This window comes from Cavia porcellus, unplaced genomic scaffold (assembly GCF_034190915.1).
Source record: "Cavia porcellus strain 051 isolate PalLab524CR breed Dunkin Hartley unplaced genomic scaffold, mCavPor4.1 scaffold_1, whole genome shotgun sequence".
Lineage (NCBI taxonomy): Eukaryota > Metazoa > Chordata > Mammalia > Rodentia > Caviidae > Cavia > Cavia porcellus.
In genome coordinates this window covers 75,675,237-75,697,603 of record NW_026947484.1, presented here as the reverse complement: position 1 = coordinate 75,697,603, position 22,367 = coordinate 75,675,237, and the positions used below count along the sequence as shown (strand labels likewise).

At 37.2% G+C, this 22,367-nt stretch overlaps 3 protein-coding genes across 5 annotated transcripts in view; 2 read left to right on the top strand and 1 right to left on the bottom strand.

Annotated features, from left to right (window-relative positions):
• Positions 1-17,078, bottom strand: part of LOC134475302 (uncharacterized) — a 75,309-nt gene extending 58,231 nt beyond the window's left edge. Inside the window, exon 1 of the mRNA XM_063245514.1 lies at positions 16,768-17,078. Within this exon, the coding sequence (XP_063101584.1) occupies positions 16,768-17,078 (311 nt within the window). The remainder of the gene's footprint in view (positions 1-16,767) is intronic.
• The window catches only part of Pip5k1b (phosphatidylinositol-4-phosphate 5-kinase type 1 beta), a 290,156-nt gene that overhangs the window by 47,612 nt on the left and 220,177 nt on the right, over positions 1-22,367 (top strand). The window contains exon 1 of one of the 3 annotated variants that reach the window (XM_063250195.1): positions 19,091-19,231. The exons of the other annotated variants lie outside the window; for them this stretch is intronic. The gene's annotated coding sequence lies outside the window, so the exon portion shown is untranslated. Of the gene's footprint in view, positions 1-19,090; positions 19,232-22,367 lie in introns of those variants that run through there. 3 annotated transcript variants of the gene reach the window in all.
• Positions 15,956-21,258, top strand: Pabir1 (PP2A Aalpha (PPP2R1A) and B55A (PPP2R2A) interacting phosphatase regulator 1). The gene has a single exon (XM_063250233.1). It carries the CDS (start codon positions 17,077-17,079, stop codon positions 17,938-17,940), a length of 864 nt encoding a protein of 287 aa, XP_063106303.1. The 5' UTR covers positions 15,956-17,076; the 3' UTR covers positions 17,941-21,258.

Genomic DNA, 22,367 nt, shown 5'->3' with positions numbered 1-22,367 from the left:
CTATAATAATGGCAAGAACATACAGGAAAAAGTCCAGGATTTGAAATTCCACTGAGCTGGCAAAAAAAGGGATAAGTCTAGTTCAGGGTACTTAAAAATGAGTTTCTACAAAGACATTAAGAACTCTGGATGAAGAAGGGAAAAGTACAATACTGGAACAGTATTACAATAAATAATACCAAAAGGTTCCCAAATTGGCATATTCCTGTAGATTCAAGAAGCCCATCACTCCCAAAAGAAAACACAGAAAGAAATCTGCACCTGAGCACGTCATCATCGAACTACCTAAAACCTAAAACAAAAGCAAAAAGGAAGCAAAAACAGAGAAAAACAATGCATTATCTATAGAGAAACAATGATTGAATGGCTGTGAATTTCCAATGGTACAGACCAGAAACAAGTGAGATGACATTTTTAAAGAGAAAGTGTGTCAACCTGGAGTTCTGTATCCAGAAAAAATATTTTTCAATTTTCTCAGATGAAGGATAACTGAGAGAATGTCCTGCCAATCAACCTGGTCTGAGAAAATCACTAACGAAAAGTTCTGAAATATGCTGGAAAGGGACTTGGAAGTTTCACTTCAGTGAACTTGCCTTCACTGAAGGCAGAGAAGTAGAATGATAACTAATCGGTAAATGTAACTAATCTTCCCTTTGAGTCTATCAAATATGTGTATAGATTGGAAGAAAACAAATATTGCCTGATGAGGCTTTTAATACATACAAAATTAACATATGAAAACAATATCATAAAAGTAGGACAGTAAAAGGATATATGTGTTAAGATTTTTAGATTCCAATTGAAATTGTAAGATACTGTAAATAGGCCATTAAAAGTTAAGAACAGGGGCTGGAGATTTAGCTCAGCAGCATAAGCACCTGCCTTGCAAACAGGCGGTCGTGAATTTGATCCCCGATACCGAGAAAAAGAAAAAAAGGAAAAAAAAAAAAGTTAAGAATAGTATGTGTTGGGGCTGGGGATTTAGCTCAGCGGCATAAGCGCCTGCCTTGCAAGCAGGCAGTCGTGAGTTCGATCCCTGGTACCGATAAAAAACGAAAAAGACAAAAAAAAAAAAAAAAAAAAGAACAGTATGTGTATTATCAAAAAAGGTAAAAAGGAATATGCCAAAAATGATAAAATGAAGTGCTAAAGAATCCCAAAATAGAGCAATACAGAGAAAAAGAGGAATAAAAATAGAATAAACAGAAAACAATAGAATAAACAGAAAACAAAGCAATAAACACAAAACAAATGTTTTGAAAAATTAAACTAAATATAAATGTGCTAAACACTCTAATTAAAAGAGATGATTATCAGGATGGATAAATATAATTAAGTATTTCCATTGAAAATTTAGCATTTGAAATGAGATATACCCTAAGAGTAGTTTTGCAGTAAATTTTGAGGACAAAGTAGAAAAAAATTCTCATTAGTTTTTCTATTGACTACATATTAAATGATATTTTTTTAAACTATTGAACGATTGTAGTGCTGGAAATTAAACCCATAGCTTTGATACTTAGCTACATTCTCAACTCTCCCCCTTACTTATTTATTTTTTAACTTTTGAAACAGACTGTTGCTAAGCTGTCCTGCCTGGGCTAAACTTTGCATTCCTTCTGCCTCAGCTTCCGAGAGTGTTGGGATTACAGGGGTGTGCCACTATGCCTGGCTCATTATTTCTTGTACAATTAAAAATATGTCTACCAGAAAATTACTTGTGTGGCTAGCATTAAAACTTCTACTGGCTAGCAAAAAATGAAAAGGAATATTTCAAATAGCAAATAGGATTGGTCAGAAGCTACATTTTTTATCTTCTTAGTTAGACCATTAAGAGATTTGAAATTCCTTTAAGGGCTTGACTCCTTGAACAGGAATAAATGTAGAAGAATAAAGCAACTGGGCATGCAAAATATCTATGGCTACCTGTAATCTCAGATCTGTGACACAACTCATATAACCCAACCAGGAACACAGATCCCTTTTGGAATGAGTTACGTGTTAAACTACAATTGAGAGGAAGCGTTTACTAGATTATTGCTTTATCTCATACTCCCCCAAAATCTATAAAACCTATTAGTTAAATAGAACTAAAAATGTTGTAGCTACTTTCTCAGAAAAAAAGTAATTTTAGATATATATTCCAGTCTGGAGCAGATAAACAGAAATTTTCAGTGCAAAGCCAACAGACAACAACAAACTGGGCTATTCCAATGAATGGCAAAAAGATAAGCAATGAAAAGTAGAATCTAAATTATCTCAGATCAGTCACATTCTTCTCAGTTGCTGAGGCTGGAGCTCCATGGAAAGAACTCATGCCCACAACTCTTGAAAGGCATCACTGGCATATCTAGTTGTTGGGATTTATAAATAGTCCACGAACCATGGACTAACTATGGAGGTCAGATCACTGCTGAAATCTGTCTCTTAACTGCTGCTGCAGATTTGGTTAACAGAGACCCCTTATGCTTACCTCTTGGTCCTTACTTTTCAACTGTAAGTTTCATAAGTCCAAAAAGTCATGTCTATTTTGGTTGAAGCTTTGTTTCTGGTACTGTAGTAGCAAAATGCTTAGCACATTATATGCTAAAACCTGCACACATTCAGATGTGGTAAAAAATAAGTACACACATACCAAAGTCTCATTTTAGACAGGTTTTGCTAGAAGAAGATATAAAGACATTTTGACATGCTCTAAACCATTCTGAAGAGTTCTATCCTTAAATGTTCCTATTGAGATTTTCCACCTAGTTGAAATACATGTGTGCTTCGTGATGGAGGCTGTAATCTGGCAGACAGTGGCTTTTAATTTTATGTGTACAATTTTATTCTTAGGGAAAAGGAGGGGAGGGAGGGAAAGCAAGAGGGAGAGAGGGCACAGGAGAGAGGGAGAGATTGAAAGGGAGAGACTGAGATTGAGGTTCTTATTTTGGTTCTGTGATAAACTGTGTATCTTAGAGTCTGGCCTGGATGTCTTCACTATAGGGAGTGGATTAGGTATTTTCTGTGGTCTTTACAATGCTTATAAAATACTATAAATTTTATATGTACAAAGCCTCAAAATTGCACACCAGTATGCATGTATTTGAGACCATTTCCATAAAATAGGCAATAGTGATGTGTTACAGTACAGAAGAGAATGACCGCATTAGGTATCATAGTTTGCAGTAGCTCTTCTGTCTCCTTTTGAGGAATAAATATTCACATGCTTTAGAGATTATAGGAATAATTTATGAAATTGCCTGCATTTATTTCTTATTATTGCTACATAATGGCTTAATGTAAATGTATCTTACAGTTCTAGAGCTCAGAAACTCATAGTTGGTCTTGCTATAATAAAATTAGAATCTTCACAACGCCCCCTTTCTGGAGGCTCTGAGGTAAGAATCTCTCATCTTGTCTTTTCCGGATTCTGTGTTCAACTGCATTCCTTGGCTCACAGCCTCTTTCCATCCTCAAAGCCAGCATTAGTGGACCAGTCTTTCTCATACTGCATCACTCAGACACTGAATCTTCTGCCTTCATCCATTTAAAGGGCTTCATGATTACATTGGAACTATCAGATAATCCAGGAAAATCTTATCTCAACTGATTAGCACCTTAATTACACCTACAGCCCTACCACCCCTTCACTATGTAATACAGCAGTCAGAGGTCTGAAACATGGTCGTCTTTGGGGGAACATTATTTTGTCAAATTACTGTGTCTTGGAGTTTTCAAAGTTTCAACCAACAGTTTCAGAGCTAGTAATTTTTGTCCCTCTACTCCCTTCTCCCACTACATTAATAAATAGTATGAGTGAACTAAAGAAATTTAGACTAACTAGTGTCCTAACATAACTATAGAATTTCTAATGTGCCTGCTTCAATCTCTAGCTGTTTCTTAAAGCTGATAACTTGTGACAGCTTCGTAGAAGAATCTTCTACCCAGATCTTGATATCAAGGATCATTTTCCTAAGACAAACTGTGTTCTTTGTAAGCAAACAGGAATGTGTTTGCCTCAGGGGTTGTTTTTGTTTGTGTTTTACTTTTAATGAAAGCTATCTTAAATGTTTGCTAAAGTTCAGTGTACAGTTTTTTTTCTCCTTGCTGAACAGGTGGTTGAAAGTTGTGGAATATTGTTACTCTGAATATAGAGTCACAACATTCTTGTGAACATGCTCATTAAGATACAAAAATTGGGCTGTATTCATTTGCATTTTAGTCCATTCTTTGGGATAGATTTTTTTATATCTGGTTCTCATTGTAGTTATTTGCATCTTTTGGAAAGGCCACATCCCTCTGCAGATTAAATAGGCCATTAAGGCTTAGAGGAAATATTTCAAAATTCACTTAACACTTAAAGAAAATGCACAGAAAGCTGACACAGACACAAAGCAAAGGTTTTCTGACTGTATATATACTGATACCTATCTTTAGGTTGACAGTAATGTTTAGATATTCCCTGATGAAATGATTAGTGGGAAGTAAATTGGTTTCAGGGCAGGGAGTGGTCAGCGTAAGCTCCATTTCAGATTTGTTGTGATCCCTGTTTCAGCCGCTAAAATCACCTAGAAAACACTTCTGTGTGCCTGCTCAATACCTTGTCCTTTGTAAGACACTGAGGATACTGTCCCTAGCATTGCCATATCAAATACCTCCAGGAGTTGCCACATCCATCATCTGTAGTCATCTGAATGGTACCCTTTGGAGCTGTGGAGAGAGGACTAGGAAGCCTTACACCGATGAAACCTTGGCATACCTCGGAGAGAGCCCATAGCTCAGCAAGGCGCAGGTGCACAGATTCAGCCACATGTTTTGTGAGTGGATCCACAGGGTGATGGGGCTACAGAAGAGGAAGCATCTAACTTCCTTAGGATAGACTGGGTATTTGTAAAGTTTTTACCTAAACTGAGTCTTAGAGGAGACTGAGGAGATTGTCAATAAGAAAAGTTGGATGGCTTTCTGGACTAAGCCAACAACCTGTGCAAAGGAACAGAAATGTAAAAAAGCATACTGCATTTGCATGACTTGTAAATCCAGTTGTCCTTCCTTATCCCTGGGGAACTGGCTCCAGAATTCTCTGAGGATACTCAAAATTTGTGGATGTTGAAGTCCTTCATAGGAAATGGCACGTTATTTACATATAAGCTACTGCCATCCTCCTATATATTTTAAATTTCCACTAGATTACCTGATATAATATAAAGGCTGTGTAAATAGTTGTTATACTATATGTTTAAGGACTAATAACAAGAAAAAGGTCTGTAAATATTTGGTTCAGGCATAATTTTTTCTGAGTGCTTTTCATCCATTTTTGGTTGAATCCGTCAATGTGGAACCCACAGATAAGAGTTGGTCAGCTGTACTTGAGTATGACTGAAGGGTGAGACGGGAAAGTCTTTGCTTCTGCTTTAGGTAAAACAAAGCTACCTCAGAGTTCTGTGCATTTTCAGTGAGATCTTATAATTAAAATGCTCAAGACATATAAATGCTTTTATATGTCTGACATATAAAAGGCACATGACAAATATTAACTACTGCTGTTGATGATGGTCACAATCATGTTCCTGAGGTTGAAAAGCTGACCCTAGTGAGGGCTGATGTAATACTGTTGGCTGGGGAAACTGTCAAAGGACTTTTTGAAGTTTTACAGTTATAAACTGGGTGTGATCATTTGGCAAGAGCGATTAGACCTTGGTGAATTGATTCATACTACACAAAGCCATCTGAGTGACTGATGAAAAATGCCATTTTTATCAATTTATACTCAAAAGGGAAACCACTCGGCACACTCTGATAATTATAGCATTGAGGTGGCCTCTATTTTCCCTCCCGTTGGTAAACATCCTTCAGCTCCTGCATAACATCAGATGGCTTCTCAAGAGCGGCATAGGAGAGTCAGCAAATGCAGATGAATGCTTTCAAAGGCTGTGTTAGCAGACGTTGCCAACTCAGTGGATCAGCCTTGTTCATTTACTGTGTATCTGCCAGGCGATAAGTTTTCCCAGCACCTGCTTCAGGGCACCATCTTTCTCTGGAAAAGCGGATGACATTCTGATTCTCTTTTCTCTGCTTTTACAGATACCTGATTGGCCAGCATCCTGGACCCCCATCCTTTTGTTTTTTGTAATCACAGTCTTTGTTTCAGTAGCACATGAATTCCCAGTTTATTTTGATTCTTTTTATGGTTGGCTGCTCTTGATGATGTTCCAGGGTTTGCTTTCATCTCAAAAAAACACAAAAAACAACAACCACAAAAAAGATCTTCATCATATTGATTTCATTACTACATTTAGGAGCTCATCAGTGGCTTGTTTCTAGAAGTCTGTAGTCAGTTAAGCCACTGCTGGTGAATTTGCACTACTATTAATTATGTAGAATGGTCTTTATATTTCTGTGTCATCGTATTTTCGTAAGATGTTATTTTAATGGATTTATTTTCAAATCCATTGTGTTCAGGTACCTGTAGCATGAGTCGGGAGGACAGGATTTGTCTAATGTGTATTTGTACAATAATATACTTTCTTTTTTCAAAGTAGCACTACCATAGGCCTTCGGCATTTAGATATCTTTCTGTTGGTTTTAGGAATTCACACATTTTATTTTACTGAATTTTCATACTACTGTTTAAAGTATAATATCACCTTATACATTCTACCAGGCATTGTGAAGTTAGACTAATTTGGCAATAATTTGTCAAAACAGTAATAATACTAATAAAGACGAAGAATTTACCCCAGTTGTAGTTGATAAAGTTAATCTTCTTTTGTCCTTATCTTTATTCTGTGATCTGTTATTCGTGTCTTTCGACCAAAAATATCAATATGGCCAGAAAAAGTGATTTTATGCTTGAAATTATAATTACCTTGATTTCTGTAAAGACAGTTATTTAAAAATATCAAAACATTTTAAATGTTTGATATGTTCATCTTAAAACTAGTGCTTTAAAAAGTGGAGAAGGCCTATGTAAATTCACTGTTGTTTGAAATATGTATTCTGAGTATTGTTCTTAAGCATTTTAACAAAAAGTGCCTTGATGGAATGTTATAATCGTTGCTCATTATGTTGAATTCACTTGCAGGTCATTTGTTCTTAACTGTTTAACAAAGGGAAAAAAGTTAGCATTCACCAGTTTTTGCTCTAAAGGAAATCAACCACAATGCTTCATAATGGGAGCTTGTTTAAAAATGAAAGCAAGAAAAACTGCACTCCTACTTTTTTGATATTTCTAGCATTATACATGTTGGCATTGTGATGAAACAGAGCTTGTGTCTGGTGATGATCTGTTCCATGGAGCAGTTAGAGATAAGACTGTATTATAATGAATTATTTATTAAAATGCCTACACTGTACTGAAAATGTGGGAGTGTACCTATGCTATCATAAATTTTGTACTGTAGCAAAACATTTTATGATGCCTGACACATATCTTTATTAATACCACATGGGAAAAATTGTTGTCCTCTCTTGTCTCAGAATAAATTGAGCCCAAAACTCCAAGGAAGAGTAGCAAAGCTATTTTTAAAAGTACAAGCCTTGTTTGGATGGTTGCATGCTTGATTGCATTGTTTCTTGTTTTGGTTTGCTCTTCTGATGCTAGGGATTTAAATTCAGGGCCTTGCACATGTTAGGTAAACACTCTACCTCTGAGCTATTGCTCCAGCCCTCTTTTTCCTTTTTTAATTCAACAGCAAAATAGGACCTAAGATTTTACAAAGCATTTGTTTATTGTGGGTATTTTGTATGTAGATGGATACTAAGGGATCACATAAAGTGATTTGGTAACTTATTGAGAAGAAAAAAGCGCACATGAGAAATATCTAACTTAACAATTTTGACAGTGCAAATCAAAAAATAAAAAGTGCTTGTTTTTATTGTCTAAATTTAAGAAGAGCTGTAATAACACAAATGAAATGGAAATTGTGAGCAGTCTCAGATCTGTGGAGAATGCTAATTGACGTAAACTTTCTCAAGGGTGTTATGCTTGTAAGAAGCCTCAAAGTACATACACTCTGCTCTAGCAGTTTTGGGAATTTAGCCTAACGAAATACTTAGATAAAAAACAAATACCATCACCTTTATTACACTGAACATTGGGAATACCTTAAATTTTCATCAGAAAATAGTCAAAGTATGGTTCTTTAATCAACCAGATACTTGTAACGATATAGAACAATGCTGTGCAAAAAATACAGCATAACATGGTGACAAACTGATGTACATGTGGTTTCATTTGTGGGTGGTTTTTTTTTTTTTTTTTTGGTACCAAAGTTCAAACTCATGATCTCACTCACCAGGCAGGCGCCTATACTGCTGAGCTAAATCCCCAGCCCTCATTTGTGATTTTAAAAAGTGTGCTTATACCTGTGAATATCTATAGAAAATGAAATGCAAAAAATCTCTTGGGTTTTGCTGCTTTTTTATTACCGATATATAAGAAATATGTATGTGTATATTTATATATAAACAAAAATATTTTAAATGTTTACATCTCGGCCTTAGCATTTCTGCTTTAGTAATCTGCCTTATAATTGGATGAACATGCAAAGATGCACAGTACTGTCTAAAATAGTTTTTAAAAACTAGCCTACTTACTTATCCCTTATAGGCAAAAATATAAATAAGTTCATGGCACAGCCAGATCTTATCGCCATTGAAATTGAAGATATGGACTGTATTTATTGATATCAAAATTATGTTCACATGGGAATGGTTTATTAAATATTGCATATATGTATATAAGTATGTATGTACATAGATAAAAATCTGAAATGTTCACATAACAGTATCACAAGTGATGAGACTGTGGGTAATTTTCAACTTTTACTTTCCATAAATCTGTATTTTTGAAATTTTGTACAGTTAACAAATATCTCCTTTATTACAGAAGTAGTAAAAATGGACAGTTATAGATATCAAAAACAGAAGTGATCAATAAGTATTGTGTTATATGAAGTACTCTGGGGTATATGAAATGGGTGGTATTTTAAGAAAAATTCACTTTAACAAAGTAAAACCCCAGGAGAGAGCCTAAGTCAGTAACCATGAAGGAAATGGAAAAGTTCTCCAGTGGTGCTCTCTAAATTCAATCTCTGGAGAACCTCAGTAAATTCTTTCAACATTCAGGCACATTGATATTATTAAGTGGGTCACATACAGTTTAGTTAAGGGAGTTTTAATTAAGATCATTGGTATAAACTAGAACCATCTCATCTAAACCTGACACTCACATTACTGTTCCATCTTTTTCTAAACAAACAGGAAAAAGCAGACTTTCAAGTTTTTTTAAATGTCAAAATGATCTTCCCAATAGAATATCACAAAGGTAGTGTGTTTGGACATGTGCCTATGAATGTACATGTACACAGTGCAGATCAGTCTTGCAATAAAATATCATCAAATAGAATTTAGCAATGCATTAAATACCATGCCCAGGTCGGGGGACATCACCAGAATGTAAGGTTAGTGCAATATTGGACAAGTTGGTCTATATGTGAGAAAGTTTTAAAAATCTCTATTGACATTGTAAAAGGAACTCAGAATACAGCATCCACAATACATTGATATTGGCAGTGGTTTCATGACTCTGTACACTTGTTAAGTCAGTGAACTGTCTTCATTAAAAGTGTGAATTTTATGGCATTTAAATATGTCAAAAATTAACTTTAAAGGGAATAAAATTTTTGATGGTGACATAAAAAATCTGATACATTATTAAATAAAGTTACATAGAAACTTGGTAAACTAATAGTTGATTTTGTTACTTTTAATATTTTAAATATAGGAATCATTTTCCAGGTTCTTTTTGTTATGCTTCCTATTTTGTCAGAGAGAGGTTGGGTTCCATTTGTTTGTCAGGCACAGCCAAATATGTGTGTCCCTGTTCAGTTTATTATATACCAAGAAGGACAGTAACATGGCAGCAGTAATTTAAAACAGCGATTTAAGTGAATAAAGAAGAATAAGCCTCTGGGATTAGTCCCAATTGACAAGTTCAGCTCTACCAGTGAAGGCAGCAGCTGGTGTTGAGGATTAACAAACGGCTGGCTGCAGGGAATAGTATTCACTGTCTAGCCACATTCAGAGTCCTCTATGGCCTCTCTGCCCCAAGGCATCCATCTCTTCTCAAACAACAGAGTCAGAAAGCAGAGATGTGAGAAACATGGTGGTGCCATTTTCCCTTACTAGTTTCTGATAAGGAAAAATCATAATAATATGATTATAATATGGCCTTTAAATTAATTCTTCTTAGGCCACAGAACATGTGTGGCTCTAAAATTACTATAGACTTAAGGAAAAAGATATAGAAGAATCTCCTTCCACACAACCAAACTGAAAATGAGGAAAAACAATAGAATTCCTCTGAGTGGTTAAAAAGTAGGATAGGATAACTTTGTGATCATGGTAACAAGTACATCAATAGCAAGAAATCTGCGCAAGGCTTCTTATGGGATCTAATTATTTGACCCTTACAACACAGAGGCTGTGTCTCTGTTTTATAAGTGAAAAAAATGAAGCCTAAAGAAGCTGACCCAGTTGTCCAAGGTCACAGTGCTGGAAGTATAATAGCAGGCTTGAAACAGCAAATGTACTAACTTGTTGAGATCCTTTAGGGAATTTCCCAACATAACAGTGTCAGTCAGCTTTCCATTTCTGTAACAAAATACCTGAGGTAATGAATTTAAAAATAGGTTTTGGCCCACAGTTTTAGAGGTTTCAGGCCTTAGTTAGTTGGCCTCCTTGGTTTGGGTTGTGGTGTCAAAATGCATGGCAGGTGTTTTCAACTAATGATGACCAAGAAACAAAAAATAACAGTCAGAGACCTGTGTTCCTTTAAAGTGTACACTTTCAGTGACTTAGGTCCCATCTCCCAATGCTTTACTACTTCTCATTAGTGTCACAGGCTGGTGATCAAGCCTTTAACACAAGAGCTTTGGGAGCATTCCAGATCCAAGCTATCGCATCTCCCCCCACCCCCATCTAGAAAGCCCAGGTATATAAATTCAACTACATTTTCAGCCTTTGCATGTTTTAAAGTTAGCTGTATGCATTATCTGAATGGTATCATATTTTTTTTCCTTCTTGACAAGTAGGTTAACCCTGCAAGGGAAAGATAGCTGAAAGGCAGAGAACCATACAGCGACAGAAAGTGATACTGAGTGTAATCCTGGATTGTGGCCTGGGAGGAGTTCAGTGCCAAGAAGGCACTAAAAAATGTATACAGCCTGTAATGTTTTAAATCAGTGAGGAACACGGAGATATTGACCCTATTTATTATACTACTCAAAGAATTAAGGGAATAGCAACTGATAATTAGATAGTTGGCTGTTTAAATATTTTAATGTCTTCCCTGATTGCTCTCCTGAAAAAACTGAACAAGGTAATTAAATTCACATTTACTTTTGCGTGAACTTTGCTGAAAGCCTACGCTGTAAGCTTCCATTTCTACCCTCTTCCTCTGTGTGAATAATGGGGCTCCAGGGCAGTGGCTTTCAAGTGCTATTAAAAGTGAAAATTGAAACGGATTAATAGTTCCTTGGTAAACTTCTGTCTTGGTTTTCTAGTTCTTGCCACTGGCCTAATATTTAAGGATAAAATTCAGTGACATGAAGGTAGATACCACAGAGAGTCTACACTTAGAGGGCCTTCAATAATGTAGAGTGGATGACAGGTGTCTGAAATCATCTGATTCCCTTTCATTATGGTAACAAAGTAAGTTCCTTGTGGCTAGAATTCTCCTTCCCATTTGTGCTAACAGCTTCCTACTGAATCTTTTGATGCTAGTTTAATTCTCTTCCATATCATGAACTGTGCTGTGAAGACATCACAGAAAAAGGACCAGGTTCACTCTAGCTGCACAGAATACACAAAGTTTGAAGTTGAGAAACTAAAAAACAAAAAGATGGACCTTATTTCCTCCAACATGGCCTCTTAGAAGTAACTAGCTTTGAGACACAGTAGGGGTAAGAGGTGAGGCCTCTTAGTTTTTCTTCTGGTTATCTCTAACTTGCCTCAGACAAGTCTTCCCCGCCTTACTAGACGCTGCTGATGCTGATCCTTAGGGCCCTGGGAAATGGAAATGGTGGATGTGTTTCTGTCTCCTTTCTCCTGTCAAGGACAGAACCCTACTCTTCCACTGATACTAAAGTGTGTCAGAGAGATCTGGAAGCTCAACATTCCAGTCTGGACTCCTGGTTAATATTTGCACAAAGTTCTCTTCTTTCCAATTGAAGTACATTTTATCCTGTTTTGCCCTTCTCTATTTACATTCCAAGTTCCCATGCTGTTTTTCACTGATAACATTCTAAGCTCTAATGCTATAGATACTGATACATGTTCAATTTTTATGTATAATATATGCAATTGATGAATGTTAATACACGTGAACACCTGTATAATCAGCACACAGATCAGGATACAGAATATTTTCTTCCATCCTGCCTAGTCAGTACTTAGCATAACCACTGTTCCTCACTTCTACTTCCATAGACTCGTTTTTACTATTCCTCATAAAATGGAACCATATAGACTGTTGTGTTTGATTTCTTTCATTCAGTATTGTATCATAACTCATCCATATTGTTGTATAAAGTATTTTATCATACAATTTACTCAATTGTTGATGAACATTTGAATTGTTTTCAGTTTAGGGCTGATATAAATAGCAATCCAAGGAACATTCATGTATATATCTTTTAGTACAAGCAAGCACTTAAAGGATAAGCATGTATTTTCTTTCCATACTGATGGAAAGAAAGAAAACTGCCAAATGTTTTTCCTAAGTGGCTGTAGCAGTTAACTTTCTTACATTCCTGTGCTTTCACAGTATGGTTTTCTTCTACAATATTTTCACTTTACGTTAGTGATACTAGTTAATGCAAGTTGTTGTGTTATCTGCTACTCATTTCAGATTACACTCACAAACATCCATGTGTGTATTTCATATTTACTCAGTATGGATTCAGAAATGGAAATGCTTGTTGTAATGCCTGAAGGTTTAATAGTTTAAAAATTGCCCATAGGAGATTTTATCAAGTCGAAAAGCTTCTATACAGCAAAGGGACAGCTTACAGAAAAAATTTTGCCAGCTACAGTCTATGGACAGTGGACTGATATCTAGAATATACTAAGAACTAAAAAAAAATTAGAACTCCCCCCAAAAAATAAAAGACCCAATCAAAAGTGGACCACTGAAATGACTAGAAGCTTCTCAGAAGTGCAAATGGCCAATACATACATGAAAAAGTGTTTAATATCTATGGCCATTAGAGAACTGCAAATCAAAACAACACTGAGAGTTCAACTTATTTCAGAAGAATGGCTATCCTGGGCCAGAGATTTAGCTCAGCGGCATAAGTGCCTGCCTTGCAAGCCTGAGGTAGTGAGTTCCATCCCTGGTACCAAAAAAAAAGAATGGCTATCATTAAGAAATCCAATAAGAACAAATGCCGGCAAGGCTGTGGGGAAAATGGAAGTCTTCTACATTATTGGTGGGAATGTGAACTAGTACAGCAATTATGGGAATCAGTATGGAGATTCCTCAAAAGACTAAAAATAGAGATTCCATTGGCCAGGCTGTTCCCCTTCTAGATATCTTCGTAAAAGGGTTAAAGACATCATATTTCAGTGGTGCATGGAAAATCATGTTTATAGCGGTACAATTCATAATAGCTACATCTTGGAAGTGGCCTACATGTCCATCAATAAACAAATAGATAAAAGGTGTTATTTATACACCATAGAGTACTACTTTGCCTTAAAGAATAAATTTAAGTCATTTGCAGGAAAATGAATGCAACTTTATACCATAATATTGTGAAACAAATCAGACACACAAGCTTAAATGTCATATGGTTTCACTTATATGAGAAACACAAAGTATAAATAAAGAGCAAAATGAGGTAGATAATAAGAAAAACTGCCATAGGAATTACAAAGAAACTATCTATTATGGTAGTTTAAATATCTAAAATTAATCATAACAAAGTTTAACTCTTGAATTGATGTCTGGTTTTCTGGGTGTAAGAATAAGCATGAATCTCAACTAAGTGTAATATTTAATTCATGGAGTAAAATTGAATTCATTGCCCCTTGGATCCTGCCTCTGGCACAATTCATTTACAACAGTTTGAATTGTATTTTATGGCTGCCATTTTAAAAAAATTGTCCTTGATTCCTTTGAGAGAAAGCAGTAACTCAGTATATTAAACACTGCTTAGAATCCCCAGAAATAAGCATTTTAATTCTATCAGAAGTGTGTCGGCATATGGTTAAAAAAGAATGGACACTTGGCCCTTCAGTTTCATAGTTTACACAGTGATTCTTTCAAATAACCTCCCTGCATGGGCTGTAGGGCAGTGTGACTAAAATAATATTCCTGACATAACAAAAAGAAAGCATTGCCAAAGTAAGAAGTTCCTGTAATTAATCTAAAATAGCCTGTTATGCTGGATTTTCCAGTAACAGTTCTCTTTCCTTTTAAACAAAGGTACGTTAGTTCATGTGTTCTTTATCATTCTCTCCCACAATGATTCAATTAATACTGAATACTCCATAGGAAGTCTTGTTCTACAAACTGTTCATATAGCCCAAAACTAAGCTCAATGGAGCTTGCCTCCTCAGAGCGTAAAGAGCAAGAAACATAAATATAGAGGTGAGATTAAGAGAGAAATAGAGATAAATCATGTGGTTCTCTGGAGGAAAATAAATGCAGCATAAGAAGCATGGGAAGGTAGGCTCAGTATTGGTACTGTTGGTGCTTTTTAATAAGGGAAGTCAGAGAGTGCCTCCGCATGCTATTTGTGCAGGGACTACAAGGGCTTGAGTAGTGTGGACATCCTCTGTGTGAAGAGCAGTGCACATGGGGCAGTGCCTGGGGGGCTGAAGGCAGTACAGAGTGCTCTGTAGATGGCAGGAAGGTTGGAGAAAGAAAATAGCTGGCGGGACCTGGATCAGAGGAGTGTCTGTGGGCCACTGCTATGACCTCTTGCTTTTCTTGACATGAGAATCTACTAAAGGATTTTGAATAGAGAAGCGATAATTCACATTTTTTAAAAAAGGATTATCTTGAATACTGGGTAGAGAACTGGCTGTAGGGAGAAGGATATAAGTGGAGAAACCTGCTAAGATCTTTGTTTAGGCAGAAACTAAATGGCACATAGATGTTTTAGTTCATGGATGGACTTATCACCACTAGTTACAGTAATAATTGTGTCATCCAAAATGTATATGAATGACAACTGGCACATTTGAGCCACATTAGTAATAATCCAATTATCTGTAAATAATAACTTGGTGTAGCTAGTATAAGTTTTGTATTCAATGCTGTTATCATTTACCTGAGTTTTTGGATACTCTTCCTCCCTTCTGCACTTTTTACTTAATAATGTATCATTCCTTCAGCCACTGACGTTGAACTTCAGTCATTTATGACTTCATCTTTTGCACATGAAGTTTCTGCTGTTGCTGTGCTGACTTATGAATCTTACTTCCTTCTGTGACTCCTCATTTTGGTCTCCAATCTGTTAGCCATCAAATACATAGCCGTCAAAGAGATAGTGAAAAGACTAGAAAACCCGAGACTTGGATTCTAACTGGTTCATACTATTAACCAGACGGTGTAAAGTTGAATATGTCATTTATCTTTTAGGACTTTAATTCCTTCAGCTTCAGAAAAGGTAGCCCCTGAAGCAAACATCACTAACTTTTAGTTTACACAGCCACACAGATATCTAACAGCCACCTACAACTCAACCGTACTAAAACAGAACTCTTAATTTTACACCTTTAAAAGTGTTCCTTTCTTTTCCTCAGTACGTTACTACCATCTACCCAGTCTGAGTTAAAATCTGAGTACTCTTTAAATTACCTTTTCTTCACCATCTATATTTAATCCATCTTCAAATATTATTAGTTGCACTTCCAGAATATATCTTGAATCCATCTACTATCCACCACTACTACAACCCTAACCCCATATTCTCTTATCTGTACTGTTGCCATAGGTTTCTAACGACCATCAGAAAACTGCTTATTAATCACTCCCCGTAGAAATTAAATGCCCTCATAACAGGGCCCATTTCTTAGCACAGTGCCTGCCACATAGTATGCAGGAAAGAAAAAAAAATTTTGCACATGTGAAGACCGACCTTTATTGAAGGATCAGAATTTTACACTAGTACAGGCGTCTTATTTTTAAGGGAGAACCTATTGGTTTTCATGTCATTTAATCCCTCATACCGGCCATTATTAAGCAGATATGCTTGTGTCACAAATAGGACTGTAAGTAAAATAGTAATACAATCACAAGTGTCTTTTCCCCACCCGACCACGTAGAACCCACAATTTACTGTTCTATTTCGTCTCCCATATTACTATCTTGGTGTAAATCATCATTCTCTCCCAACAATCTATTCTCCAGACTGCAGCCAACGCCTTTTAATCGCTCCTTTACTCAAGCTTGAAAACTTGAGATTTCATTGTTCTCAAGAAAGGCCACTCTCTGCTCCCCACCATCTCTCCTCACGCTAGGCCTCCTCCTCAGCGGGCTGCACTCCTCCTCCCCTCTGGGTTCCCGCCTTCCACCTAGCACTGTTGCCCTAACTTCCCGTTTCCCGCGAAGTTCTACAAAGCGTTCAGGGTGCCTAGTTGGTCTGGTTTCAGGAGCTGTGCCTTTCTCAAGGAAGCCCTCCGATTAGGCCAAGTTCCACTCCACGTCACGCAGCCCCACATCATCAATGACCTCTCTTTCTGAGCTTACATTTGTTTAAATATACACTCCCGAACACGATAACCTTATCGATGCGCGTTAAGCGAGCTTGGGCTCGGAAGCTATTTGCAGAAAGGAAACTCAGCCGGGCCGCCCAACCACTAATCGCCCCTCCCCCTACGGCTGCGGCGCCGCTGTTACGCATTAAGCAGGCGCCTGGAACACAAATGTCCTTACGGCGCCTGCGTGAAGGTCTACGCAGGCGCAGACAGGCGAGCTCGCTGACAGATTCTGGGAGGTAGCGGCAGCAGTGGAGGCCCTGGGCTGCGGGGAATGGGAGTCCTAGGGCCCTGACTGAGCACCGCCCCCGTCTCCCTGTCCCCGACATGGCTCAGGAGAAGATGGAGCTGGATTTGGAGCTGCCTCCGGGTACGGGCGGGAGCCCGGCGGAGAGCGGCAGCAGTGGTGGTGGCGGGGGCCTCAGGAGGTCTAACAGCGCCCCCCTGATCCACGGCCTCAGTGACACTTCGCCGGTGTTCCAGGCCGAGGCGCCGAGCGCTAGGAGGAACAGCACAACGTTCCCAAGCCGCCACGGCCTGCTGCTACCTGCCTCCCCCGTCCGCATGCACAGCAGCCGCTTGCACCAGATCAAACAGGAGGAGGGCATGGACTTGATCAACCGAGAGACGGTCCACGAGCGCGAGGTGCAGACCGCAATGCAGATAAGCCACTCCTGGGAGGAAAGTTTCAGTCTAAGTGACAACGATGTGGAGAAATCCGCCTCCCCAAAGCGCATCGATTTCATTCCAGTATCACCAGCACCGTCTCCCACCCGGGGAATTGGAAAGCAGTGTTTTTCACCATCCTTGCAAAGTTTTGTGAGTAGCAATGGATTACCTCCAAGCCCTATTCCCAGCCCAACTACCCGATTTACCACCCGGCGAAGCCAGAGCCCCATCAACTGCATTAGACCAAGTGTTCTTGGACCATTGAAAAGAAAATGTGAAATGGAAACTGAGTATCAGCCAAAGAGATTTTTCCAGGGCATCACCAACATGCTTTCTTCTGACGTTGCACAGCTGTCAGACCCCGGCGTGTGTGTGTCTTCGGATACCCTTGATGGAAACAGCAGCAGGGCAGGATCTTCTTGTAACTCACCAGCGAAAGTCAGCACCACCACCGACTCTCCTGTGTCACCTACCCAAGCAGCCTCTCCCTTTATTCCAGTAGATGAACTTTCATCTAAGTGATTCACCCACCCTGAAACTATTTTTTTTTTTTTTTTTTTGCAATGGAGAGATAGAAAAATCAAGTTGGAGCAAGCACTGAACTTTGTCGATTAATTTGAGACTATTTCCTATTTGACCCCTGTCCTTTTTTTTTGGAATTTTCTGAAATGTTACTCTTGAGAACTTTTATGTCAGGTTCCTGCAGATGCCCTTGAATTCAGTGTAGTAATATTTTCAGACTTCTTCCCAATAAGTGTGTTGAAGCATACATTTTACGCTGCTAATATGTCTAAATACATATGTTATCCCTTGATTTTTTAAATAATTGAGAGCTCTATTTATTTATGGGATTATTAAGTTCTGATGAAAATATAAATGTTGAATTAATCAGTATAGTAAACTGATGTTTTAAAATTTCATATTTCATGGCCACACTAATTTTTAATGTTATTTTCAGCAACTGCTAATTTCCATTTAAGAAAAATAACTTACCTACTTCCAGCTTTTAAAAAAATATGTTATATCAATCCAGTTGTTGTCTGTTTACCCAGGAATCCTTGGATTTTTAATTTTCTGGGAGCAGAAGTGGATGGGAGGGGAAATGATAAAAACAAATTATCAAAGTTTGCAACAAAACTTTTAAACTCAGTGTATAGAAGTAAACATATTTAAGAAGAATGTTTTCTAACGAAACTTTAATAATTCTACTGTCATACAAATATAACTACAAAAAGTGAAAATTTCCTTTTTAAAAGTATTTTTAACCGGAAAGTGCATTCTCTTAGGTATGATCCTAAAGTGCAATGGGACAGTGCCTTGCAGTCTTAGCTGTGTATAGACTAAGGCAAGGCTGTTTGTACCACTTCAGATTTAAATGTTTTTCAAATGTAGATGTGTGGGAAGCCCTGTTGAACTTAAGCAAAGCACTCAGGCAGAAAATACTCTTTTCAATCATTGATTACTTTAAAATACCCAGTCGTGCCTCAGTTCTGAAAATTATTGCCAATGAGAAGCCAGGGCAATTTTTGGCTGGTTTTCTGCTCTGCCCATCTGTCACCTGCCTGGCTTTCCCTTGCACAGGAAGGAAGCAGCTGTTTCCTTGCCAACAGGTCTTTCCACCTCCCACCAAACTAGGACACCATCAGTTAGACAAAGGTACTGTGTGACTGGAGTTTCTGACAGTGAGCTATAAAAGGTCTGTGAGTTGTTTAACTTCTGTGGTTAAAGCTACAGCTGGAGTTGATTGCCTTGGGGATGTTGGTTAATGAAGGACTGATGATTTGCAAGAGAAAATCAGTGGAGAGTCACATAGGTAAATCATTATTTTACTTACGTTTTGTTAAAGGTAGAATTGTTTAATGCTTTTCCCTTTGTCTTACAAGTAAGACAAAATAATAAGAATAGCAAGTGGTTTTTATATTATACTTTGTTATACCTCATCTATATTCCTTAACTAAGTGGGGGGGGGAGAACAAAGAGGGAGGGAGTAAAAAAAGAAAAAAGCAAGATCAAAACTCCAACTGACTTAGTTATTGCCTACAGAGACTTTCACAGTTAGGTGGAATTTTTACAACTATGAGAATAAATGGAACTGGTCAACTCTTACAGTTTCCTCAAGTTTAGTGACATCAAGGGTAAGGTTTTGTCCTTACATTTAACATTTTCTATTTTGGGTGGTAGTGTTCATGTGCTTCAGTACTGACAGCATTTCTCAGTTCAGATCTATATATCCAGTTTCCTGTTGGGTACCTTGACCTGCTTGAACCAGAATACTTCAGTCTCCTCCAAAGCAAACTTTTTACTGTCTTCACATTTAACCTGTTCTTGTAATAGCTGAATTGATGTCATCACTGTCTTATTTCTTCAGCTAGAAACCATTCATGCATATTTGACTCACATTGTTTTGTATGTGTAACATCTAGCTTAACCACCAAGTCCTGTCAACTACTTGTAAAATGAATCTCAAATCTATTTCTGGTGTTGTTTTAGTTTGAATTCTTGTCTAAATGATCTTCCTCCCAGTTTTCTACCTCTCTTTTGTTCCAATCTTCACACTGGCTCTGGAGTGATCTTTCTAAAATATAAACTTGATTTTTTTTCCACTTGCCTGTTTCCCCATTTCCAACAGATTTGGTGTTTTTTATGTTGTTGTTGTTGTTTTGCTTTTTTTTTGCCTCGCCCATAAAGACTTCCGGGATATGACCATATTCTAGAATGGTGTGAAGCCTCTCATCTCCATCTGAATTCCCATTCTGACTTTACAAACACTGGACTACTTGGTATTTTTTGAATAGGTCATGTACTTCATAATCTTTAAATATGCCATGTATCTATGCTTTTTGATAGATTATTCTCCCTAAAATGACTTTCCTACCTTTCAAATGCTTTTTTTTTACTGTGTGTGAATTTAAATATGAAAATAATGTATACCTAATGACTAAAATATTTAACAATGTAGACATCTATATACATGCTTAAAAAATCTACCTTTTATTGTAAAACACCATGCTTTCTCTTAAGTAACTTCTGTTAACAATTTGGTATGTATTGTGCAAGATGTGTTCTGCATTTCCTTGTATATATGTATATAAATACAGCAAACCAACATGTCATTGACATCTCTTTTGCCATATCTAATCCCACACTAAATCTTAATTATTTCATCTTCTAGAATCTTCCACCTTGTTTTCATTTCTACTGCCAACCCAGATTCGGGCTATCATCATTTCCTCTTTAGCCTTCTAACTCCACATTTGACTGACAGACTCACTTTGGTCAGCTACTTATTCATTCTCTCTAAAGCAACTAGAGTTAGCCTCTTAAAATTCCATATGGGATCTGTCCCTTTCCCTGCTTAAAGCTTTTTATTTGCTTCCTGTCTTTCTTATGCATATACTATAAAGTATTAATGCTGGTCTATGAGACTGTGAGGGATCTGTCCCTTCCTTCCTTGCTTTCTATGCTCCACCTTCACTGGCTTTCTTGCTTCTTAAAAACAGCCTCTTCTCTCCTTTTTATGAGACCTTTTCCTTGAAAACATGGAAACCTTTATTTCTGTAAACTTATTATTTTGTATAGATAGTAAGTTTTAAATTAGTTAAGGCTTTAAGAATTCATATAATTTACGTTATCGTAGTATTGTTTGTTATTTTAATCACCCTTCAACTCATGTAAAAATTGTCCTTCACAAACCATTTTTATGGTATTAATATTGCTAATCTATAAACTTTGTGCAAAAAGTCTAACATTTAAAGTACAGTTTGTCATAGATAATAAACTTCTGTGGTATATTTTTCATTCTTATGTCCAATAAAAACATAGTGTAAATGGAAGAAATAATTAGCAATTACTATATCCAAGTTTGCTGGATACCAGAACTTTTAAAGTGTACTTAAAAGGTTGTAATCAAGAGTAGCCTGTATCAGGTTGCTTTCCAGTAACTCACATTTATTTTAGTTCAGCCCACAAACAGTATATACCTACAGTAAGAGACTACTCAAGATACTTGGCAATGCAGTGGGTTCAGAGTTAAAACTTAGGATAGAGATAAAATAGCATTTTTTCCTTATGGGTATGTTTATGTATTAGTAGAAAAGTTGCTAGACAGTGAGCTGAGGAAGACGATGTATCTTGCAATTCCTGGGTAGCAGGAATTTCCACCCTAAAGCCAGGAGAATGAAGAGGCTGGATAAAGATGTCAGTGTTCAATTGATTTGCTATTGGAGTTCAGGGATGCAGAGGAAGATAGATGGAAAGGAGAACAAACATTTATCTCATTGCTTTTATGTCTTAAATTACTGAGGTTCTAGAATATTTGTGAGTGAGGATAGCAGTGGATTTGGAAGCTTGAGTGAAATAAAGGTTTAATGTTGCTCTCAGAATCCAGTCATAAAAGAGTAATTTAAGGGTAAGTCAGAGTTTATTGAGCCACGTTGCACTTGGATAATGGGTTCAAAGGAAGTGAATTGAACTGACTAGATTTGAGAATTAGTTAAGTGGGAACTAAAGTCCCCTGCATAAGGCCATTAAGGGGTCTGCTGAAAGTAATCTGAATGATTGACCAAGCCATTGAGAGTGGTTAGAGAAGTCAGTAAAGGATGGAGGTCTACACCACTTTTTCCAAAGTCTTACCTTATGATCAGCCATGCCAGAGTATGCAGAGAATTTGATGTCACTGGATCAGTTTTTCCATTATTTTGCATGACTGAGAGGCTAGAGATACAGCCTCATAGTCAAGATTTGACTTCCAGTTATTTGATCAAGTTTGTGTGACACTGTTAACAGCCAAGACACAATTCTTTGCCATCCAAGTAAAAATTTTTCTTCGAAGTTGAAATAATCTCTCTATGGAAAATAATAAAGTACTTGCTTTGTGTCAGGCATCATTCTAGGTGCTAAACAAATGTATTAATGCATTTAATTTCTATCACAATCATCTAATTTTTATC